Source organism: Xyrauchen texanus, chromosome 40 (assembly GCF_025860055.1).
Source record: "Xyrauchen texanus isolate HMW12.3.18 chromosome 40, RBS_HiC_50CHRs, whole genome shotgun sequence".
Taxonomy (NCBI): Eukaryota; Metazoa; Chordata; class Actinopteri; order Cypriniformes; family Catostomidae; genus Xyrauchen; species Xyrauchen texanus.
In genome coordinates, this window is record NC_068315.1 from 28,880,839 (window position 1) to 28,901,173 (window position 20,335).

The following is a 20,335-nucleotide window of genomic DNA, read 5'->3' on the forward strand; positions in this document are numbered from 1 at the left end:
CAACACTTCCAGCATCAGGGACAGGGATTTGAGTTTCAGTAAGCACTGACCAATCATGCCAGCCATTGAGATTTGTACTTGTCCTGTCAACATTTTCATTGGGCTTACCTTACAAATTGTATTATTTAATTATTAGTAATCTATTTTTATATGAGACAGAAAAAAATATGTATTTTAGCCTTCTAGATATACGTCATTTTGGTGGCTAGTTTAATTTGATTTGTAATCAGAATTTGTATTTTCAAATAAAATATTCAATACATCAAAGGCATAAAAACACATGTACAAGATCACTGGATGTAAATATAGTCACAACCTAGCACTGGCCTGATAGGGAAAGTGAGTTTTGTCACATTGGTCCTTTGCCTGGTCTGCTTTGTTGTTGAGCCCTGTTGTAGCTTGTCAAGCTTAAGCTTCAAAATAGTTTCCCAACACCAGAAGGAAGTGACGTAACTGTGCCGGACCCTCTCAGTGTGGTTTCAGTACATCTCATCTAACAGTTTATACATAATACTTTACTTATCCTCCTTTTCTCCTTCTGTTTTTTTTTTTTCTTTTCTCTTCACTAGCCTATTTCTCTCTGTGCCCATTACGTTAGAGAGCTCCTACCTTTCCTAGTGATTTTACCTCCCCTACTCCCCTCTGAAGCTTCTGTTCATGTCTGCTGGCCTAATGAAATGAGACTTTTATTTGAATGTATTAGGCCAGGCTCGGTCCAATCCAGGCAGCCAGCACAGATGTATTTCCAGGCTGCCATGCTTACTTTCATGAACAGAGCATCACGAACAGACTAAGATTTTCCCATCTGATTGCTTTCAGATGGCAAGGTGGAGGTGACCAAGGAGGGCATGAAACTCTGCACAATGGGGCCATGGAAGGTTTTCGGAGAGCTTGCCATTCTCTACAATTGCACCAGGACTGCAACGGTTCAGAGTGAGTGTGCAAAACAATGCTCCTATATCTGCACGTGTTGTATGCATATGATTTATCTGCAATACACTGAATCTTTTGCAAAAATATATTGATTAACTGTAAGAATGAACATATAAGATTCATACACAAATATGCAAACATGCATGCGCATGCATGAAAATCTCTTCCTCTTCATAACTGTGCAAAGACAAAACACAGTCAAGAGTGTGTATCCATGGAAACACATACACTGCCTTGTCATCCTTAACTTAGCAAGAACAACTACTCTCAGGAGGGAGTTGCCATGGAAACCACACACACACACACAAAGATATACACTGATCAGCCACAACATTAAAACCACTTGCCTAATATTGTAGGTCCCCCTCGTGACGCCAAATCATCGTCTCAGAATTCTAAGATGATTTTTCTTCTCACCACAATTTTACAGTGCAATTATCTGAGTTACCATAGACTTTGTCAGTCCAAACAAGTCTGGCCATTCTCCATTTTCTCTTTCATCAACAAGGCATTTCTGTACATAGAACTAGCGCTCACTGGATGTTTTTTGTTTTTGTCACCATTCAGAGTAAATTCTAGAGACTGTTGTGTGTGAAAATCTAACAATCATCCATGTGATTATCTAATCAGACAATCTTGTGGCAGCAGTGCAGTGCATAAAATCAAGAAGATATGGGTCAGGAGCTTCAGATAATGTTCACATCAACCATCAGAATGGGGGAAAAAATGTGATCTCAGTGATTAGGACCGTGGCATGATTGTTCGTGTATTTCTGTAACTACTAAAATCCTGGGATTTTCACACACAACAGTCTCTAGAATTTACTCAGAATGGGGCCAAAAACAAAAAAATATCCAGTGAGTGGCAGTTCTGTGGATGGAAATGCCTTGTTGATGAAAGTTAACAGAGAATCGCCTGACTTGTTTGAACTGACAAAGTCTATGATAACTCAAATAACTGCTCTGTACAATTGTGCTGAGAAGAATATCATCTCAGAATGCTATTCTGAGATGCAGGTTGGCGCTGTTTTGGTGGTACGACTGGGACCTACACAATATTAGGCAGGTGATTTTAATATTGTGGCTGATTGGTGTAGATATGAGCACGTTCTGAGTTTGTCCAAATTACTTTATGTATGTATGTATATATATATATATATATATATATATATATATATATATATATATATATATATATATATATATTTATTTTTTTCATTTAATTTTTTCTGCATCCCAATTGTTATTATAATGCATATTTCAAAACTGAATCCTAAGGCGTATTTACCAGCAAAACTTCTATAAATAATTGTATGATTTTATGTTTTGTCTGGCATAAATAATTCAAATATTTTCCTTTGATTGCGTCCACGCTTGAGTTTGACAAGGTTCACAAGTCTTGTTTTTATAAAAGCTAATTTGTATGTATGTCAGCCTGGCAAAATAATTTGCAAGCCTCACATAAATCAATTATCAAAACTCACAACGCATAATGGCTCCACTTCTCCCCTGCGTTAAATCAGATACATACACTCACCTAAAGGATTATTAGGAACACCTGTTCAATTTCTCATTAATGCAATTATCTAATCAACCAATCACATGGCAGTTGCTTCAATGCATTTAGGGGTGTGGTCCTGGTCAAGACAATCTCCTGAACTCCAAACTGAATGTCAGAATGGGAAAGAAATGTGATTTAAGCAATTTTGAGCATGGCATGGTTGTTGGTGCCAGACGGGTCGGTCTGAGTATTTCACAATCTGCTCAGTTACTGGGATTTTCACGCACAACCATTTCTAGGGTTTACAAAGAATGGTGTGAAAAGGGAAAAAACATCCAGTATGCGGCAGTCCTGTGGGCGAAAATGCCTTGTTGATGCTAGAGGTCAGAGGAGAATGGGCCGACTGATTCAAGCTGATAGAAGAGCAACTTTGCCTGAAATAACCACTCGTTACAACCGAGGTATGCAGCAAAGCATTTGTGAAGCCACAACATGCACAACCTTGAGGCGGATGGGCTACAACAGCAGAAGACCCCAACGGGTACCACTCATCTCCGCTACAAATAGGAAAAAGAGGCTACAATTTGCAAGAGCTCACCAAAATTGGACAGTTGAAGACTGGAAAAATGTTGCCTGGTCTGATGAGTCTCGATTTCTGTTGAGACATTCAGATGATAGAGTCAGAATTTGGCGTAAACAGAATGAGAACATGGATCCATCATGCCTTGTTACCACTGTGCAGGCTGGTGGTGGTGGTGTAATGGTGTGGGGGATGTTTTCTGGGCACACTTTAGGCCCCTTAGTGCCAATTGGGCATTGTTTAAATGCCACGGCCTACCTGAGCATTGTTTCTGACCATGTCCATCCCTTTATGGGCACCATGTACCCATCCTCTGATGGCTACTTCCAGCAGGATAATGCACCATGTCACAAAGCTCGAATCATTTCAAATTGGTTTCTTGAACATGACAATGAGTTCACTGTACTAAAATGGCCCCCACAGTCACCAGATCTCAACCCCATAGACAGAGTATCTTTTGGATGTGGTGGAATGGGAGCTTCGTGCCCTGGATGTGCATCCCACAAATCTCCATCAACTGCAAGATGCTATCCTATCAATATGGGCCAACATTTCTAAAGAATGCTTTCAGCACCTTGTTGAATCAATGCCACGTAGAATTAAGGCAGTTCTGAAGGCGAAAGGGGGTCAAACACAGTATTAGTATGGTGTTCCTAATAATCCTTTAGGTGAGTGTACACTGTGCACTGTTAATAGATAACAGCGAATTGGATGCCTCATGCTATGTGATATTACTTCTATCCTTTACTAAACCACTGGTGTTGGATGTATATGCATCATCGTTATTGACACTGGTAGGTATGATATGATTTTGTGAAATAATACCAGCATATACGAGCAATGGAGAGAGATGAGTCAGCATCTGTGTCTTGTATGCATCTCTTAAGTGTGACAAAATGTCAGGCCATTTCCTCAGATTTGAAGAGAACAACCTAGATGGGAAAAACAACCTCACGGCCATTATTTTGACATGATGAAGTACAATCTTCAGCATCTATTTTGTTGGGGCTAAGGCACATTTAAATACACCTCTCTCTCTCTCTCTCTCTCTCTCTCTCTCTCTCTCACACACACTTTCTGTGTAGCAGCTGTTGCGTTATCAAATCTGATAAAACAATTGTGTTTTTAATTGTGAGGTTCTATTTCAATTGTTTTAAAATTTTTAACTGATTGCACTGCTGAGATTTTTTCCATTCTATTGAAGATTTGCACACAAGCAGAGCAAGAATATGAGAAATTATAACCAGTGCAACCTAAATGCAAATTTAGAAGAGGTATTTTCTCTGAGGGGGCAAAACAACTTGGATGAGAAAATAATTGACAGCACAACAATAAAACAAAACATATGAGATCAACAAGTATGTCAGCTCACTAGCAACGCACGCACAACCCCCCATCAACCCCTGATCCAGGAAAAACAAATGTCTTTAAATATATAGAATGTGATGAGTGATACACAATGGTTTACCACCAACAGATTTAGATTTAAATATGTAAACCTAATTGAATTTCCTTTATTAATACTTCATAAACACAGTGTGGGATGTTCATTTTTTGGAGACAGGGTTGTTATGAATCTTACATGCAAAATGATACATTAGCTGCTCTGTGCCTACAAAACTGAATTTAACATAAAACATTAACAAACAAACATGGGACAGTATAAAGGGTCGATTGAAGCTCACATAAAAATATCCAAACTACATGTTTTTAACTTGCATATATATCTTGCATAGCAATTTTATTGTTATTTATTCAGCTTGAAAATGAATGTGTATTATCGTTGTTTAAGGTAGGACCTACTGAAAAACATAAGCAGCCATAGACAACACAGTCAAGCTTTTTTATATTCATCAAGCGATTTTATTTATGGCAGGTGCTATTAATACTTAGTGCAAATAGTCACTGAATATTTACATGATCATTTATATTAATCCCCTATTTATTAAAACAAAGTCACATTAAAGTCTCATAAAATGTTTGTTTTGTAAAAATGTTTTACATTGCTTCAACTAACCACAATAATTCAGTATATAGGAAAGTGTGGACAACCCGGGTTCAATTCTGCCTTTTGTCCCACTTTATCCCATGCTGTTTCTTGTTCTTGGGGGTTTTACTCTTTTCTCCCCAATTTGGCATGCCCAATTCCCAATGCGCTCTAGGTCGTGATGTAATGACTCGCCTCAATCTGGGTGGCAGAGGACGAATCTCAGTTTGAGTCTGAGATCATCAGTCCGCGCATCTAATCACGTGGCTTGTTGAGCGTGTTACCACGGAGATGTAGCTTGTGTGGAGGCTTCACGCTGTTCTCCGCGGCATCCACGCACAACACACCACGTGCCCCACCGAGAACAAGAACCACATAATAGCAACCACGAGGAGGCTACCCCAACGTGACTCTACCCACCGTAGCAACCAGGGCAATTGGTTGCTTAGGACGCCTGACTGGATTCACTCGGCATGCCCTGGATTCAAACTTGCGACTCCTGGTGTGGTAGTCAGCGTCTTTACTTACTGAGCTACCCAGGACCTCCTGTCTCCACTCTTAATATTTCCTTTAATACTACTTACAATAATAAATAAAAACAAATTTAAAAGTCTGTGGGACTCTAAATATACACGATAAACACACTGCAGTCAGGGGCGAACTGGCCATCGGAATAACTGGGACTTTTTCCGAAGGGCCGGTAACGAAACAGGGCCGAATTGGCCGCGATTTGTTGAAATGGGCCACCGCTTTATGCTGAAGAAAACGGTGCTGTGATATGCCGAAGGGGGCAGCGATATGTAGAAAAGGACAGCGACACCCTCCAACAACCTCCCTGCTCAACAACTTTTGGACCAGATTTCCCAACCCCAACAACTTTTAGGCCAGTTTCTATGTACAATCCTGGGCCTATTTATTTTCCCAGTCCGCCCCTGACTGCAGTGATGCCCCTATACTGTATGTTAGTATTTTATTAGGGGTGCAAATAGCATCTAAAACTTTTGCAAGAAGATGCTTTTTTGTTACCACTTACACTATTTACACTTAATGCAAATAGCTTCTGCCATACATATTATAGTATTTATTGCTTGTTGACAGTCTATAGTGTAACACCATTTTCTAACCAGACATGGCTTGACACCGTAACACACAATAAAAGGTAACTTTTCAATGTTAATCAGAGTTTTCTCCTAACCAGCCATGAGTGCGACAAGAAACGAGTGACAGGACATTCTGTCGATTGCTTTCTTTTATTTATTTATATTTTGCACCGGGTAGCACAGTCTACTGTGAACTGTCATTGGTCCAAACTTCAGTCATAACAGTACATTAAAGTCTGTGTCTCACAAGCTAGATAAAACAACTTAATTTTGGCTGAGGGTGACACATCTACCGACTGTTTATCTGAGTTGTCGCTCTCTTCAATCATCAATACAAAATCTCTCTGACTTTCTCTCTGATTCCCTGTCACATGGAGATCCACAAAAAGATAAACAATTGCAAAACGCTGAATTAGGATACGATTCATAGAGTAACTTTGTCCTGTGAATGTGTGTGATTGTGTATTTATTCCCTTGACGCATGTCCATACGCAGCATGAGTGAGAAAAAGATTTATGTTCAAATAAACATACTGTTCCGCCTGACTATTCTGATTTTATTAGTCATTAAGTGTAGAAGATCCCCTGCTGCATCACACACAGTTTTTGACAGACAGATTGCTTATCCCTGGAATCTAATCATGCTGAGTCTGATTAAGACATGGCATAAGATAAAATAGTGTTTAGCATGGAAACTGTAAACATCAAATATAATTGGAACATGAATATACGTACATTGGACTAAATACCCTAAATGCAGAATGGAGGCTTTGTATCCTCATTTCAAAAGTCTATGTATGATATGCCAAGAGAAAGAGAAAGAGTTTTAGAAAGACAGAGAGAGATGAAAAAAATATGATTCATATATACATGCTAAGATGAGACATCCAAAATTATTTTAATGAGTTTATGCACATTTATTAGTGGCGAGACATTCCATGGTGATTTCGGGGCTTAATGATGTCAGTATCCTGTCACAAACTACAAGGAATGAACGTTGTAGAGAATGTGCTGTGAGTCACCACTGGAAAAAAAGCACCCTCATCATACGAGAGGTGTACTGAAATGCTGCATGAGTGGCTCCAATGGAGCTTAGACTAAATGAAAATGATCATAACATTTCCATTATAACAACATTTTATCATGAAGCTATCATTGGGGTGTGAGTCATGAAAATATTGTGAAAGCCAGATAGTTTTGTTCATTCAGTAGTTGACATGTTAACTCTGTTGGTGGTGTTTCAGTAAACACAGTACCAATAAAAAAGGAGGAAATATCATTTTAATGACACCTCATCACCGTGTCTGCTGAGATGTGGATATGTGTGCAGTTTGTTTTTTCATATGCGTGGGTCATTGGTTCTGAAATCAGGCAACACTGGTCATGCTGTAGATTTAAAAGAACTGTCTCAGAAGAGTCATTATTTTGAGAATCGGACTACACTGGTCACAATGTATATTTTGTGCTGTAGATTCAAAAGAATCGTCTCATAAGACTCATTTGTTTTGTAATCGGGCTACATTGGTCACACTGTATATTTTATGCTGTAGATTCAAAGGAACTGGGTAATAAGAGTAATTTGTTCGGATATCAGGCTATGCTGGTCACACTGTAGATTTTGCGCTGTAGATTCAAAAGAACCGGCACATAAGAGTCATTCATCGGAAATCCAACTAAACTGGTAACGCTGTAGTTTGTGCTGTAGATTCAAAAGAACCGGCTCTTAAGAGTCATTCATTCGGAAATTGAGCTAAACTGGTCACACTGTATATTTCACACTGTAGATTCAAAAGAACTGGCAAATAAGAGTCATTTGTTCATAAATCAGGCTACACTGGTCACACAGTATTTTTCACGCTGCAGATTAAAAAGAACTAGCTCATAAGAGTCATTCATCGGAAATCGAGCTAAACTGGTCATGCTGTATAGTTTGCACCGCAGATTCAAAAGAACCAGCTCATAAGAGTAATTTATTCGAGAATTGGGCTGCTCTTGTCACACTGTAGATTTCGCAATGTAGATTCAAAAGAACCGGCTCATAAGAGTCATTCATTCGAAAATTGAGCTAAACTGATCACGCTGTATAGTATGCGCTGTAGATTCAAAGGAAACTGCTCATAAGAGTCATTAGTTTGGAAATCAGGCCACATTGGTCACACTGTATTTTTCGCACTGAATATTCAAAAGGACCAGCTCATGAGAGTTATTAGTTTGAGAATCAGGCTGTACTGGTTACGCTGTATATTTCACACTGTTGATTCAAAAGAACTGGCTCATAAGAATCATTTGTTCAGGAATCAGGCTATACTGGTCACACTTTATATTTCGGACAATAGATTCAAAAGAACTGGCTCATAAGAGTGATTTGTTTGGGAATCGAGCTACTCTGTATGTTTCACACTGCTGACTTAGTTGTGATAGTTGTTAGATAGTTAGATAGTTGTGCTCTAACGGAGCTAAATGTTAGAGCAGAAAACACTTCTAGATTATTCTAGTATGGTTTTCCATACGTATCGTAAACCGTATGCACATTTGCGGACAAGTAACTGAACCGAAAATCATTGAGTTCTAGATTTTTATCAAAAATGGAACCAGTTCTGAATAACGTCATGGTTACTGTTGTAACCTCCATTCCCCGATGGAAGGAACGAGACATTGTGTCGATTGTAGTGACACAAGGGTTCTCTTCTGAGAGCCTTGCGTACCTTTGAACAGGCCAATGTCAAGGTGGCAGACAGAATTTGCATGCCCCGCCCCCGGACATACGGGTATAAACGGGAGCGGGGAGCGAATGTCAGACAAGTTTTCACTGAGGAGCCGAGAATAAGGTTACGGCGCATTACAGTGGTAGGGATAGTGACGTGGCAAGGGGAACACAACGTCTCGTTCCTTCCATCAGGGAACGGAGGTTACAACAGTAACCATGACGTTTCCCTTCTGTCACTCACTCAACGTTGTGTCGATTGTAGTGACACAAGGGGTCGCACTTCAAAACGCCATGCACTACCCATGTTACGTGACTGCCAGGTCAGGTGCAAGCAGGCTGCTGCGTGCTAGAAGCAGCTGGGTCGGCTGCACGTAACCCTCCCCAATGCCCCCTATCTTAACGCTATAGACGCATCGGGGAAGGCGTCCTTTTCCATTCCTATTCTTTCAGGGGGAAAAGGCCCTGCAGAGACCACAACCTGCCCAGACTGGGGGGAGGTAACTTGTGGCTAATACACAATACACACAGGGGTTGTCAAGCCACCTGTGGATATGGTGTGGTGGTATATCCTGCCTGACAAGGGAAGAGTTGCTACAGACACACCGACCGGAGGCAGCGAGGACTGCCCAAGGGAGACACGGGTCCTGCCAGCAGGGGGACCATATGTCCGGGGGCGGGGCATGCAAATTCTGTCAGCCAGCTTGACATTGGCCTTTTCTCAAGTTCAGAGGTACGCGAGGCTCTCAGAAGAGACCCCTTGTGTCACTACAATCGACACAAAGTCGAGTGAGTGACAGAAGGGGGACTGGTTTCCACCTTAATACTTTTGTTGTTACACAAAAAAGTAACAAATGACATGAGGGTGAGGAGATGATGACTGAATCTATTTTTGTGTCAACATTTCTGTAATTATGGCAAAATATAACAGTCGAAACTTGTGTGCTTGTTAGCATATGCATGAAAATCAAAAAGCATGGTTTCGTCAAAGGATGAACACCTCATTCTCACCTCACATTAGAAACAAAAACTTGATGTCATCCATTTGCACAGTGTTAGTGCGGTGTGGTTAGAGAGATGTATAAATGGATGTGGTTCAGGTGACTAACATTTTGACAAAGGAGTTGTACCACATGTGCCTGCTCTTGAGCAAAGGGAGAGTGAGAAATATATAGACAGGGAGAGAGAGAGTAGTCTACTTTGTTATAGACTGTAAATTTTATCCCTCATTAGCTCTGTATGTGTGGAGAGTCTCATTCAAAGACAACACAAAGCCACAGTTCTCCTTTGATTTTTGCATCCAGACTCATTAAGGGCATTAGAAGCTAAAATTTAGAGAGAAGCGCATTATCTGTCACTCCAGTTCGTTGTTGCATTAAGTGTCGTGAGTTGCTTGTTGCCATAGAAACCTCTTCACATTGAATATTAGTGATGAAATCCCCAGGAAAGATTGTTTCGCCCCCTTAGTTTTTGGCAGTGTCCCTTTGCTCTGGGTCCAAGGAGGGAAATATGACTTTATTAATTCCAGCTTTTCTGATGGAAATAATGTAAGTGTTCGAATTTCAAGGCTGTTTAAGTGAGATAATGCCAGGGTTCTTCTCTCAGATGTAAAGCACTTTGGATAAATAGAAAAGTGCTTCCTTATTCAGCTTTTTGTACTTCAATGTATCCCATTCCCAAGTATGATTTTGGGGCTGTTTTTTTGTTTTAGTTTTTTTTGGCTAGTGTCATTTATTTAAGGCTTTATTAAAAACTTGGCATTTATAATCCACTATTAGCAATCATTTGCTCACCACTGAGTATTGCTGGTATAGGCTTTCCAAAAGTGATTTCTAATGATTGACTTCCTTAATACAAGGTAAAATAATTTTTTGAAACCTGAAAATTTAGGACTGCATATGGCTTCTTTTAGCATGTTCAGGAAATAGTAGTTGTCATGGAGGGTTGGGAATGTCTGAATGTCTGGCTATGATATAAAGTCACTGTGACTCCAAAATAACAGTTTGCTCTATTCCAGTCGCTAATGACCCAAACAAGTAGGGTGACATGTTTAACCTTTTAAAATTGAACTAATGGGCATCACCATTAACAAGTTATAACAAGCTAGTTTTTTCTCTCTTCAAAAGGCAGAGCGAGACTCTTTGCTGTTACTTTTCTAATTTGTCATTGCTATTCACTGCACCACTGCGAAGGAGCCAGGGTGCAAAACTAGCATTTTGTCACACCTGACAATGCCAGGTAAATCAGAAAAAAAATCCCCCAGGCGTGAAACTGTATTTTGTTTGTATTTTGGTGGTGGTGGTGAGAAACAGATCAATATTTCAGTCATTTAATACTATAAATCTACACTTTCACTTTTACAATCTTCTTTAATGTTTGCTGTTTTGCATTTTTCGTGAATATCGCCACCTGGTAGGGGCAGATCAAATGTGGAGATTTATAATAAAAAAGGACTTTTGATCAGGGAGGGATCTGTTTATATGTTTCTCAACTACACCTATCATATCGCTTCTGAAGACATGGATTTAACCAATGGTGAGAATTAATTTATTGCTGCCTTTATATGCTTTTTTGAGCTTCCATTTTCTGGCCACCATTCACCTGCATTATATGGACATACAGAGATGAGACATTCTTCTAAAAATCTTCAATTGTCTTCTGCAGAAGAATGGAAGTCATACACATCTGGGGTGGCATGAGAGTGAGTAAATGATGAGAAGATTTTCGTTTTTAACTAAATTTAAGACCCTTTAAAATTTGATTTTGTTCCTCATATTTCTGTATTGGTGGCATAAAGAAAGGAGAATTTCACATATATTCTGCCACATGAAATCCTGGAGTAAAAAAAAAAAAACTTTAGGCATTCTAGATAACCCAGAGTGTATTTTTTTTTTCAACATGATCACACAGGAAATCAATGTGTTAGTTCTATAAAGGTTGATGTGCCGAATTTCAGACAAACATCACCATGCGATAAATGTTCATGCCCCAGATATTACATACGCTGTTCCTTTGATGTCACATACGGTTTGTTCCCCATCTGTTGCTCACTTGACATTCTGTCGAATGAAGCGACACTTGGGGTCTTTCTTGAAGGCCTCGGTTACCTCTGAACTTGAGAAAAGGACAATGAGAAATTGGTAGACAGAATTTGCATGTCCCTCCCCCAGACATAAGGGTATAAAAGGAGGGAATCGTGTTTCTCTCCATTCAGATTTGTTCTTTGGAGCCGAGAGGTTGTGCGATCAACGAGCTGAGATCACTTCTGTTCCACTCACCTCTGCAGAGTGGTTGTTGTTGGCTCTATGGCGCGTATCAGCTGCTTTCTCCTTCTCTGTATGCCAGTGCAGCTTGGCCCCTGGGCAAAGCCCTTCTAAAAGAGAGTATTTCTTTAAAAGAGTTTATTTTCTCTAAAAGAGCAAACACAGTAGGCGTTGAACGTCCTTTTCAGGACTCGCCTAAGATCGAAGATCTAAGTGGTCTACCACCTGCTGTCGTAGACACGATCAACCAAGCCAGAGCTCCCTCTACCAGGCAACTTTACACACTGTATTGGCGCTTGTTCACGGATTGGTGTTCTTCCCGATCTGAAGACCCACAGAGATGCGCAGTCGGGTCAGTGCTCTCATTTCTGCAGAAGAGGCTGGAGGGGAGGCAACCAAATTCAGAGGTAACCAAGGCCTTCAAGACCCCTAGTGTTGCTTCTTTTGGCACAACGTCTCGTTCCCTCCATCAGGGAATTGAGGTTACAACAGTAACCTAGACGTTCTGTAGCTAGCAAGATTCAACATTTGCACAAAAGTAAATGAAATAATGCTGGTTTGGTTTCAATACCGTTAAGATTATAGTTAGGATTAGGGTTTAGGATAGGGTTAGGAGTATATTAATGTTATTATTCAAATATTTCCAAAAATCAGATGCACTACGCCTTTCATGGCATCCATTCAAATGTTTAATTTTATATATATATATATATATATATTCAACAGTTAGTTTTGGTCCTCTAATCTGATTGGACGAGAGACGTTCCATGAGCATTGATGGTCTGTCACCATCAGCACTACGACACTTCACTCTGTGTGTATCACTCGGCTTGTGTTCCAGCTGTTCTAAAGTGTAAGAGTATTGGATATGTGTTAAGAGTTAGCGTATAAGTGTCTCTTACATGTATTTTTTATCAAATTTTATGACATTAAATATGTTAGCCAGCAGGTGATGGCAAAATATATTTTTTGTTTATAATATGAGCAGTTTGTTACGTGAATTGAATCTGTCATTCATTGTTTACATACAACAGCGCTCCCTGATCGCTCGTATTACTACTACACGACTACAGCTAGAAAATAACTTTAACCGCTTTAAATGAACAACTTCAGCATTATGGCTCATCACAGCTGAGAGACACAACAAACAGATTAATAACACAAACTCAAGGCGCTTACCTCTTATTGGAGTTTCCACATTGGAGAAAAAATACTGTTCAAAATGGCATTGCGGTTTCTCTAGTGAATGACGCACCGGCTACCACGAAATAGGGAGAATTACCCCCACTTGGACGGCTATTTTCTCACTAAGAAAGCTGACAGCATCTCTGCTTGGGTGTGGCAACAGGTGATTGGACACGCTCCATCTCACTCACTCACTCACTCACTCACTCACTCACTCACTCACTCACACACACACACACACACACACACACACACACACACACACACACACACACACTCACATCCATCCTTGTTTATCCAATAACTTGTGCGAAACAGCACAAGCCGTGAAACTATTTCTGAAGTAATATTTTTTAATTACTAACAGAGGCTTGGACGCATCATTTGCTTTGAACCAGCAACGGCAGATTCTAATCTGCCACGTAATAAAGTAGTCCCATGCACAAATGCTTTATGACCCTACTCAGTTTTTATAAACATGCTGCTGCACAAATAGACATACAAACAATACCTGTGTAGCTGATCTAGACTGTATATCTTGCATTCTCCTAACCTTCAACAATTTTCTGAAAATTTTACTATAAACTTGATTGAAAGACGATTTCAACAGCACAATTTCCACTTCATTCTTCATTATCAGTGAAGACATACAGTGGCCAACCTCCATTATCGCTTTTGCGGAAATTACTTGGTTGATTGTAAGAAGCTCTCTACCGAGTAGAAGAGTTCTGATTGGCTCATGTGTTACTGTGATGGAGTGCTTGATTGTAACCACACGTTCCCTAATGAGTAGTCACGGTCTGGAGTGCCTTCTTCACAGGGCGAAAATGACATGGAGAGGTTGAACTAGACATCCTCATACCCTGCTCTCGCTTTCCTCTTCCTGTCACTCTACACTACTTGAGATGGTAGTAGAGGATGAATTTATCGAGTATGATTATGTATGCCGCCCCATTATGGGTCAACTACAGAAAGGAGACCATGCGTAAACTGCAGGTAGCATATAATGATTGTCTGAGGATACTGCTGAAGAAGCCCAGGAGCAGCAGTGCAAGTAAGCTTTTTTGTGACTTGAGGCTAAGCTGTTTACAGGCCCTCTTGAGGAACCTAATGTTTAAGTTTATGGGTCGACTTGATGAGTCAAGAAACTATATTATAGTAAGGCTCACAAGTCCCAGGTGTAGCTCGGTCCGATATCAATCACACCTATGGAAGCATTGGTATGAGTGTCTTTTAAAATTTTTGTGAAAAAGGGTGTATTGTATATGTTTATGTAATTGTTTTTTATTTTTTTTTCTTTCTCTCTCTTTTTTTTGTGATGTATGTCCTGTTGCTGGGCCTAGAGCCTGTAATAAAGTTTAAAGGTTATGTGCTCTTATCCTAACCCTCCGTACAACGTGATCTGCCCGATAATGAAGTAGTGATGGAACGTTCTTTGAGCAGGAAATAAGTCTAATTCAAAGTGATTGAACAACCTCTTTGCTTTGCTCTTTCAGAAGTGTCACCTCACACCTCTTAGCTTTACTATATTGCTAAGCACAGCTGGGCTGTATTAAACTATTATTATAACATTACCACGTCAATAGATGTCATTTTGTTTCCAACTGTAAATTACATCGTCCAAGCTGACTTTAAAGGGATTTAGCACTTGTCTTTGCTTCAGCTCTTTATTGTGGTAATGATACAATCCATGAGACAAGCAGTGTTGGAGAAACAACTTTTACTAATATAAGCCAGTGGGCACCTAAAATAGTCAAAGTCTTTCATGCTTTTTCTATCTGTGATTATCTTTTGGCTAATTATAGATGTTTTAGAAACAACTGGTTTATATATAGACAACTTTAGGAAGAGGTTTTGGCCCACATAGTCTCATGACAACTTGTAATAATTTGTACAAGATGTCAAAATGGTGAGCTATTGTACGACTTGGCCAGTTTTGGCCAAGTCATGGACACTGTCAGGGGGGTGAGGGGAGACAAAGGGACCCAAAAGCAGAGGGAAACAGTCAGTGAGTTCATTAACTACAACATTTGCAAACAAGAACTCGGCACCGGCTGCAATGATTAGCAGAGTCAAAAGCTATAGACATTCAGCGTGCAAAGGAATTAGTTTGTTAGTATGATGAGTGCATTTTGGAAGTCAAGAGCAGTCCGAAGAGGGTCAGTTGAAGATGGTGTGGTGTGAAGAAAAGTCCAGGTGAGTTTCTCCCCTGACATGTTGGCAGAGACAGAGGAATCCTCTTCCAAGGGACAATACAGGTGAAGGTGAACAGGAAAGTAACTGCACCTCTAGAGACACACAATTAATCTCCAACTAAACAAGAGAGCACGGTTAACATTTGACAGCAAACAATAAACTGGCAAAGAAAGAGGGAAAACACAAGGAATAAGTAGGGAGAGCAATCAATGAGAAGCAGGTGCAATGGGCGAGTAAATCATTGCCATGATCAGCGCCTCCCTGGGAACCATCAGCGTTACCATAAAATTGCTAGAATTGCTCCACCTGTGAGACACGAGGAAGAGAGAAAAAAAAAATCACTTTGAGCTGGCAAAAAATACAGAATCCGCGACAGACACAAACCACTCAACAAAAATTATTTCTAATCAATTCAATACAAGCATCACATTTTAGCTGGCCTCCAATACAGCACTTTATTTTAAGAAAGGAAACGTGTCTGTTAACTAATTTGGTTTCTCATTCCATTTTAATTATGGTTATTTTTAAGTTTGGGATAGGGTTTACATTTAGTAAAAATCATAAAAAATGTGTTTCTTGTGGGGGGTTTTTCCCCCTCCATGGGTGTAAAAGTTGTATATTTTTGTATAAACAAATGGTATGATTTCTATGATTTATTACACATTTTCATTAAACTGTGTTCCTTTTTTTCAACTTGCTCGATAATGTTTCAAAGTGGTGTTCAATTAATGACATTTCTGTGGGTTTATATACAAATGCACCTGATAAATTTTGTGTGCCATACTCTTTATTATATCAAATTTTGTAGGAGTTTTTATACAGAGATATGTTCACACTGGTGTCCAAAGTTGCTGTATATTAGTGTACTGTATATTATATATATTTGTGCTAAAATGCACTTGAAACGTAGTACAAAGGAACTGCACAGTAATCTATATTCAAAGGGAAAATTGTCTAAATTATTTTATGTAAGACTCTGCATAAAATCTGGGCATTAATGGCTTAAAAGTTACTGCTGTCTAATAAGCTACAAGATATTCAAAAAGCAGTGAGCTACACTACAGGTTAAACATACTAAACAAAATATAGTAAGAGGTAATATATTACTGTATACAATATATAGTGTGGCGTGGTGGTGGCATAGTGGGCTAAAGCACATAATTGGTAAGCAGAAGGTTGTTGGTTCGATTCCCACAGCCACCACCATTGTGTCCTTGAGCAAGGCACTTAACTCCAGGTTGCTCCAGGGGGATTTTCCCTGTAATAAGTGCATTGTAAGTCGCATCTGCAAAATGCATAAATATAAATGTAAATATACAGTGTATGCAGTATATATATGCAGTAAATATTTTATTTTAGTCTTGTATTTTACAAAAATGCCTTTGGACTTTATACCACAAGAAATAAATGATTAAGTTAAATAAATATATTTTTGTGATATTTGTTTGTATTTATGTATAGTCATTAATGAGTGAGTGTTTTGGGTGGTTACTAGGTAGTTGATAGGTGGTTGCCAAGACATTAAAAAAAACGATTGCTAGATGGTTGCTTAACTGGCCCAAGGCAAAAGAGACCAACTCCAAGTCTCTGTGATATACTGATTCCTAGATAGCCCATTTCACTCATGTTCCGCCATTTATGTTCTGTAATAAAAATTATTTAGAATATAAACCATGATTCTGAATTTCTTTCAAACTGAAAAAATGTGTACGTATTCTTATAATCAGCTTTTTTCACTCAAAACAAAATGCTACATTTTAAAGTCTACAGTAAAAGCTTGTGTTCATTGTGAAACACTAGCTGATGTCAATGTTCATGTTGGAAGCTTTTAGAATCTTTCTGGCATTTTATATATTTATTTATTTTTGACAATGACAATGGTGGCTAATACCAAGTTACCACAGTTTCATTAGTAACAATGGTTTCCATGTTACATTTTTGTTAGCGTGTATTGCAGTGTAATTTTCTTTCACAAAGCAATGAGGTTTTAATGAAACAGGACCACAGGAGCTGTTTAATTAGGTTTTTGTAATGTTGTTGAGATTGTTAGCTCTAATTACATTGTATGCTAACATAGCATAAAGTATGCGTGCATGTAACAAAATCTGCAATATCAGGAAGGATGCTTCTATATGACATCAAACGGATGCTTTCATGAAAGCACAGCAAATTCACATATGGCTAATCAAGTCAGTTCACTTTGATCAGGAAGCTAGCTGGTGAAAAGTGATGTTATCCATGGTCTGCTTTCTCTCCCTGCTTTCTGTGAAGAACACCTCCAACATCCTGCCAACCACTTAACTGCTCGGAGAGCTTGTAGCTCATGTTGTGAGGCCTGTGTTATATCAGTTCTCTCCTTGTAAAACTGGGGGAGGGAGGGAGAGTATATCCCCCTGCTAGGCTGCACTATGTAAACACGCCAGAAGCCACGCTGAGAGAAACTAACCAAGGTGCTCACACTGAGTGAAATGAAATCTCAAGCACTGTGTTGATAGATTGTTTCAGTGTAGTCTCACCTTGAGACAGCACACCCATAGACTGCCCACAGTCCTTTTGCTGACCACCTGATGCATATTTTACACAAAAACAGCAAGAGCTGCCTTAAATCATCAGTCTGCCTGAAAACAAAGTCATGTTTACAATGTACTGGATTGACACAAAGTGGCTTTTGAGAAAGAACAGATCTCTGAATTTAGAAAAGTTCAGTACCGGTATCATGGGATTAAGGTGTCTTACATTTACATTTATGCATTTGGCAGATGCTTTTATCCAAAGAGACTTACAGTGCACTTATTACAGGAACAATCCCCCCAGAGCAACCTGGAGTTATGTGCCTTGCTCAAGGACACAATGGTGGTGGCCGTGGGGTTCGAACCGGCAACCTTCTGATTAACAGTTATTTGCTGTAGCCCACTACACCACTACCCACTCCATGTTGAACGAGTCTTCTCACTGAATACATTTTTTTTTCTGGATGAATAAATAAATACATTTAAAATCTTTATCTTAGTTTATTGATGCCATCCCTACCTAATTTTTGAAATGCAGGCAACATTATATATAATAATACATAAGCCTATAGGCCTATTACTTTTTCCACAGGTATTTCCTATTACGTGCATCTTCAGGCGATTATTGCAACGATTAATCATTAGCACTTAACTGACTATTCAGCTTGTGTCTCGACTTAAAAGGTTCTATTAAACGTGCTTACTAACTATAAAGAGGACAAAATAAACTTTTAAACATACCTTTTATAATAATCTTTTAAACAAGACTTTTATTTTTACTGTTTAATTAATTTCATACAAATTTCACTGCAAACAAATGCTATTGTTATTATGTGTTTTTGTCTTGTTTTCCATTTAAAATGATCTAAAAAGCCTTAAAACATGATACATTTACTTGAGAAGCAATGTTGAAGATATTTAGACTTGCTTTTAGAGAATAGATCTTTAATATAAGTGTATTTTGAATATACTGTAAGTGTATTTTGTCACTTGTTCATACTTCTGCCAATGCAATTAAGACAAAATATACTTATATTCCAGATACGTTTGAAAGCAAGTCTAAATGTATTACATATTGCTTCTCAGGTAATGTATAATGTTTTAAGGATTTGATCCATTCTAGATCAGCTCCAATTCCGGTCAGGTTTTAGAAAATCACAGGCCTACTACAGCATTACAATAATGTTGTATTTAATCAATCGCATGATTTCAAATAAGACCCCTCCCCCCCCAAGAATGCGCAAATTAGTTTTCTAGTCTCCTAGGAGTCTCCTGTCTGTCTATGCTGGGCAGTTTGCGCATGTGGCTTTTAAATTAAGTGACGGTTGAGTGAAAAAGATGGACGTTGCAGTTTAGAAATGTATTTGTTGAAGTATATATGATGCTGTGTAAATGTAGCCGATTCTACCTTAATTGAACTGATATTTACAATGGAAACTTTAATTCCTTTACTTGGATTTGAGAAAGTGTAGTAATGCAGGGAATGCAATACTGTGAATTATAAATGTCAACGGTTTCATAACCGGCTCTTTGAAACCGTTACATCCCTATTCAAGGATAGCGTGAGGATAGCACTCGAGTGCGCGCTCAAGGAATCTGAGACTCTGCCTCTCACAGGTGCAGTGCTTTTATTTGAAGGACTATAGAACAGCATCAGATTTACAAAATGCTTACAAACACAAAGAGAAGGTGCAGTTTACCCTGGCTGTGTACAAAGCTGATGTTTTAAATTCATATAAGCAACAGAATTCATGCAAAAGTATAGGGGACTTTAAAATGTTTAAGACCTGCATGCATTTAATGTTTAAAAATAAAGAGAAAGGTGCCTTAATACCCTAAATATGTGCACAGTAACCTTTTGTAATATTTGGTTAACCCCGAGAGTTCATGAAGGTTGATTGTGTTATTTTTCGGGAGTTGGGAATAAAGAACGTTTATTGCCATGGATGCGTCAGACACAAACTCAGATAGCAGGGAATAAAGTGCACAGTGAGCTATGAGTCTAAATAGAACAATACATAGATTTCAAAGGCTAAATATATAGCCTACTTGAAAACTAAGACGAACCTGGCCCAAAACCTGTAGGTTTGCCGGGTAACATCGGACTCAGATCAGGTTAAAGACCTATAAACACATGCAGAATAACGGAATACTGATCAACAACTATTTTTACATAATATTTTTCAGATTTATACTACTACCTGTACAAACCCATTTGAACATAATTTATTTGCACATTCCTTTAACATCTCTACACGCATATGCATGTTATATTGTGCTTAAAGGTAATTTAAAGAATACATACATAAATATATACTCTTTTAGAGGGCTGTCGAAGCACTTAGGGGCATGGTCTGCACTAGTGTGCAGAAGAAGAG

General features: G+C 38.9%; 1 protein-coding gene across 3 annotated transcripts in view; it reads left to right on the plus strand.

Moving 5' to 3' along the window:
- LOC127633378 (cGMP-dependent protein kinase 1) overlaps nt 1-20,335 on the plus strand; it is a 280,392-nt gene that overhangs the window by 82,570 nt on the left and 177,487 nt on the right. For all 3 annotated transcript variants that reach the window (XM_052112424.1, XM_052112425.1, XM_052112423.1), the window contains one exon: nt 820-933. In XM_052112424.1, coding sequence (XP_051968384.1) covers nt 820-933 — 114 coding nt within the window. The remainder of the gene's footprint in view (nt 1-819; nt 934-20,335) is intronic.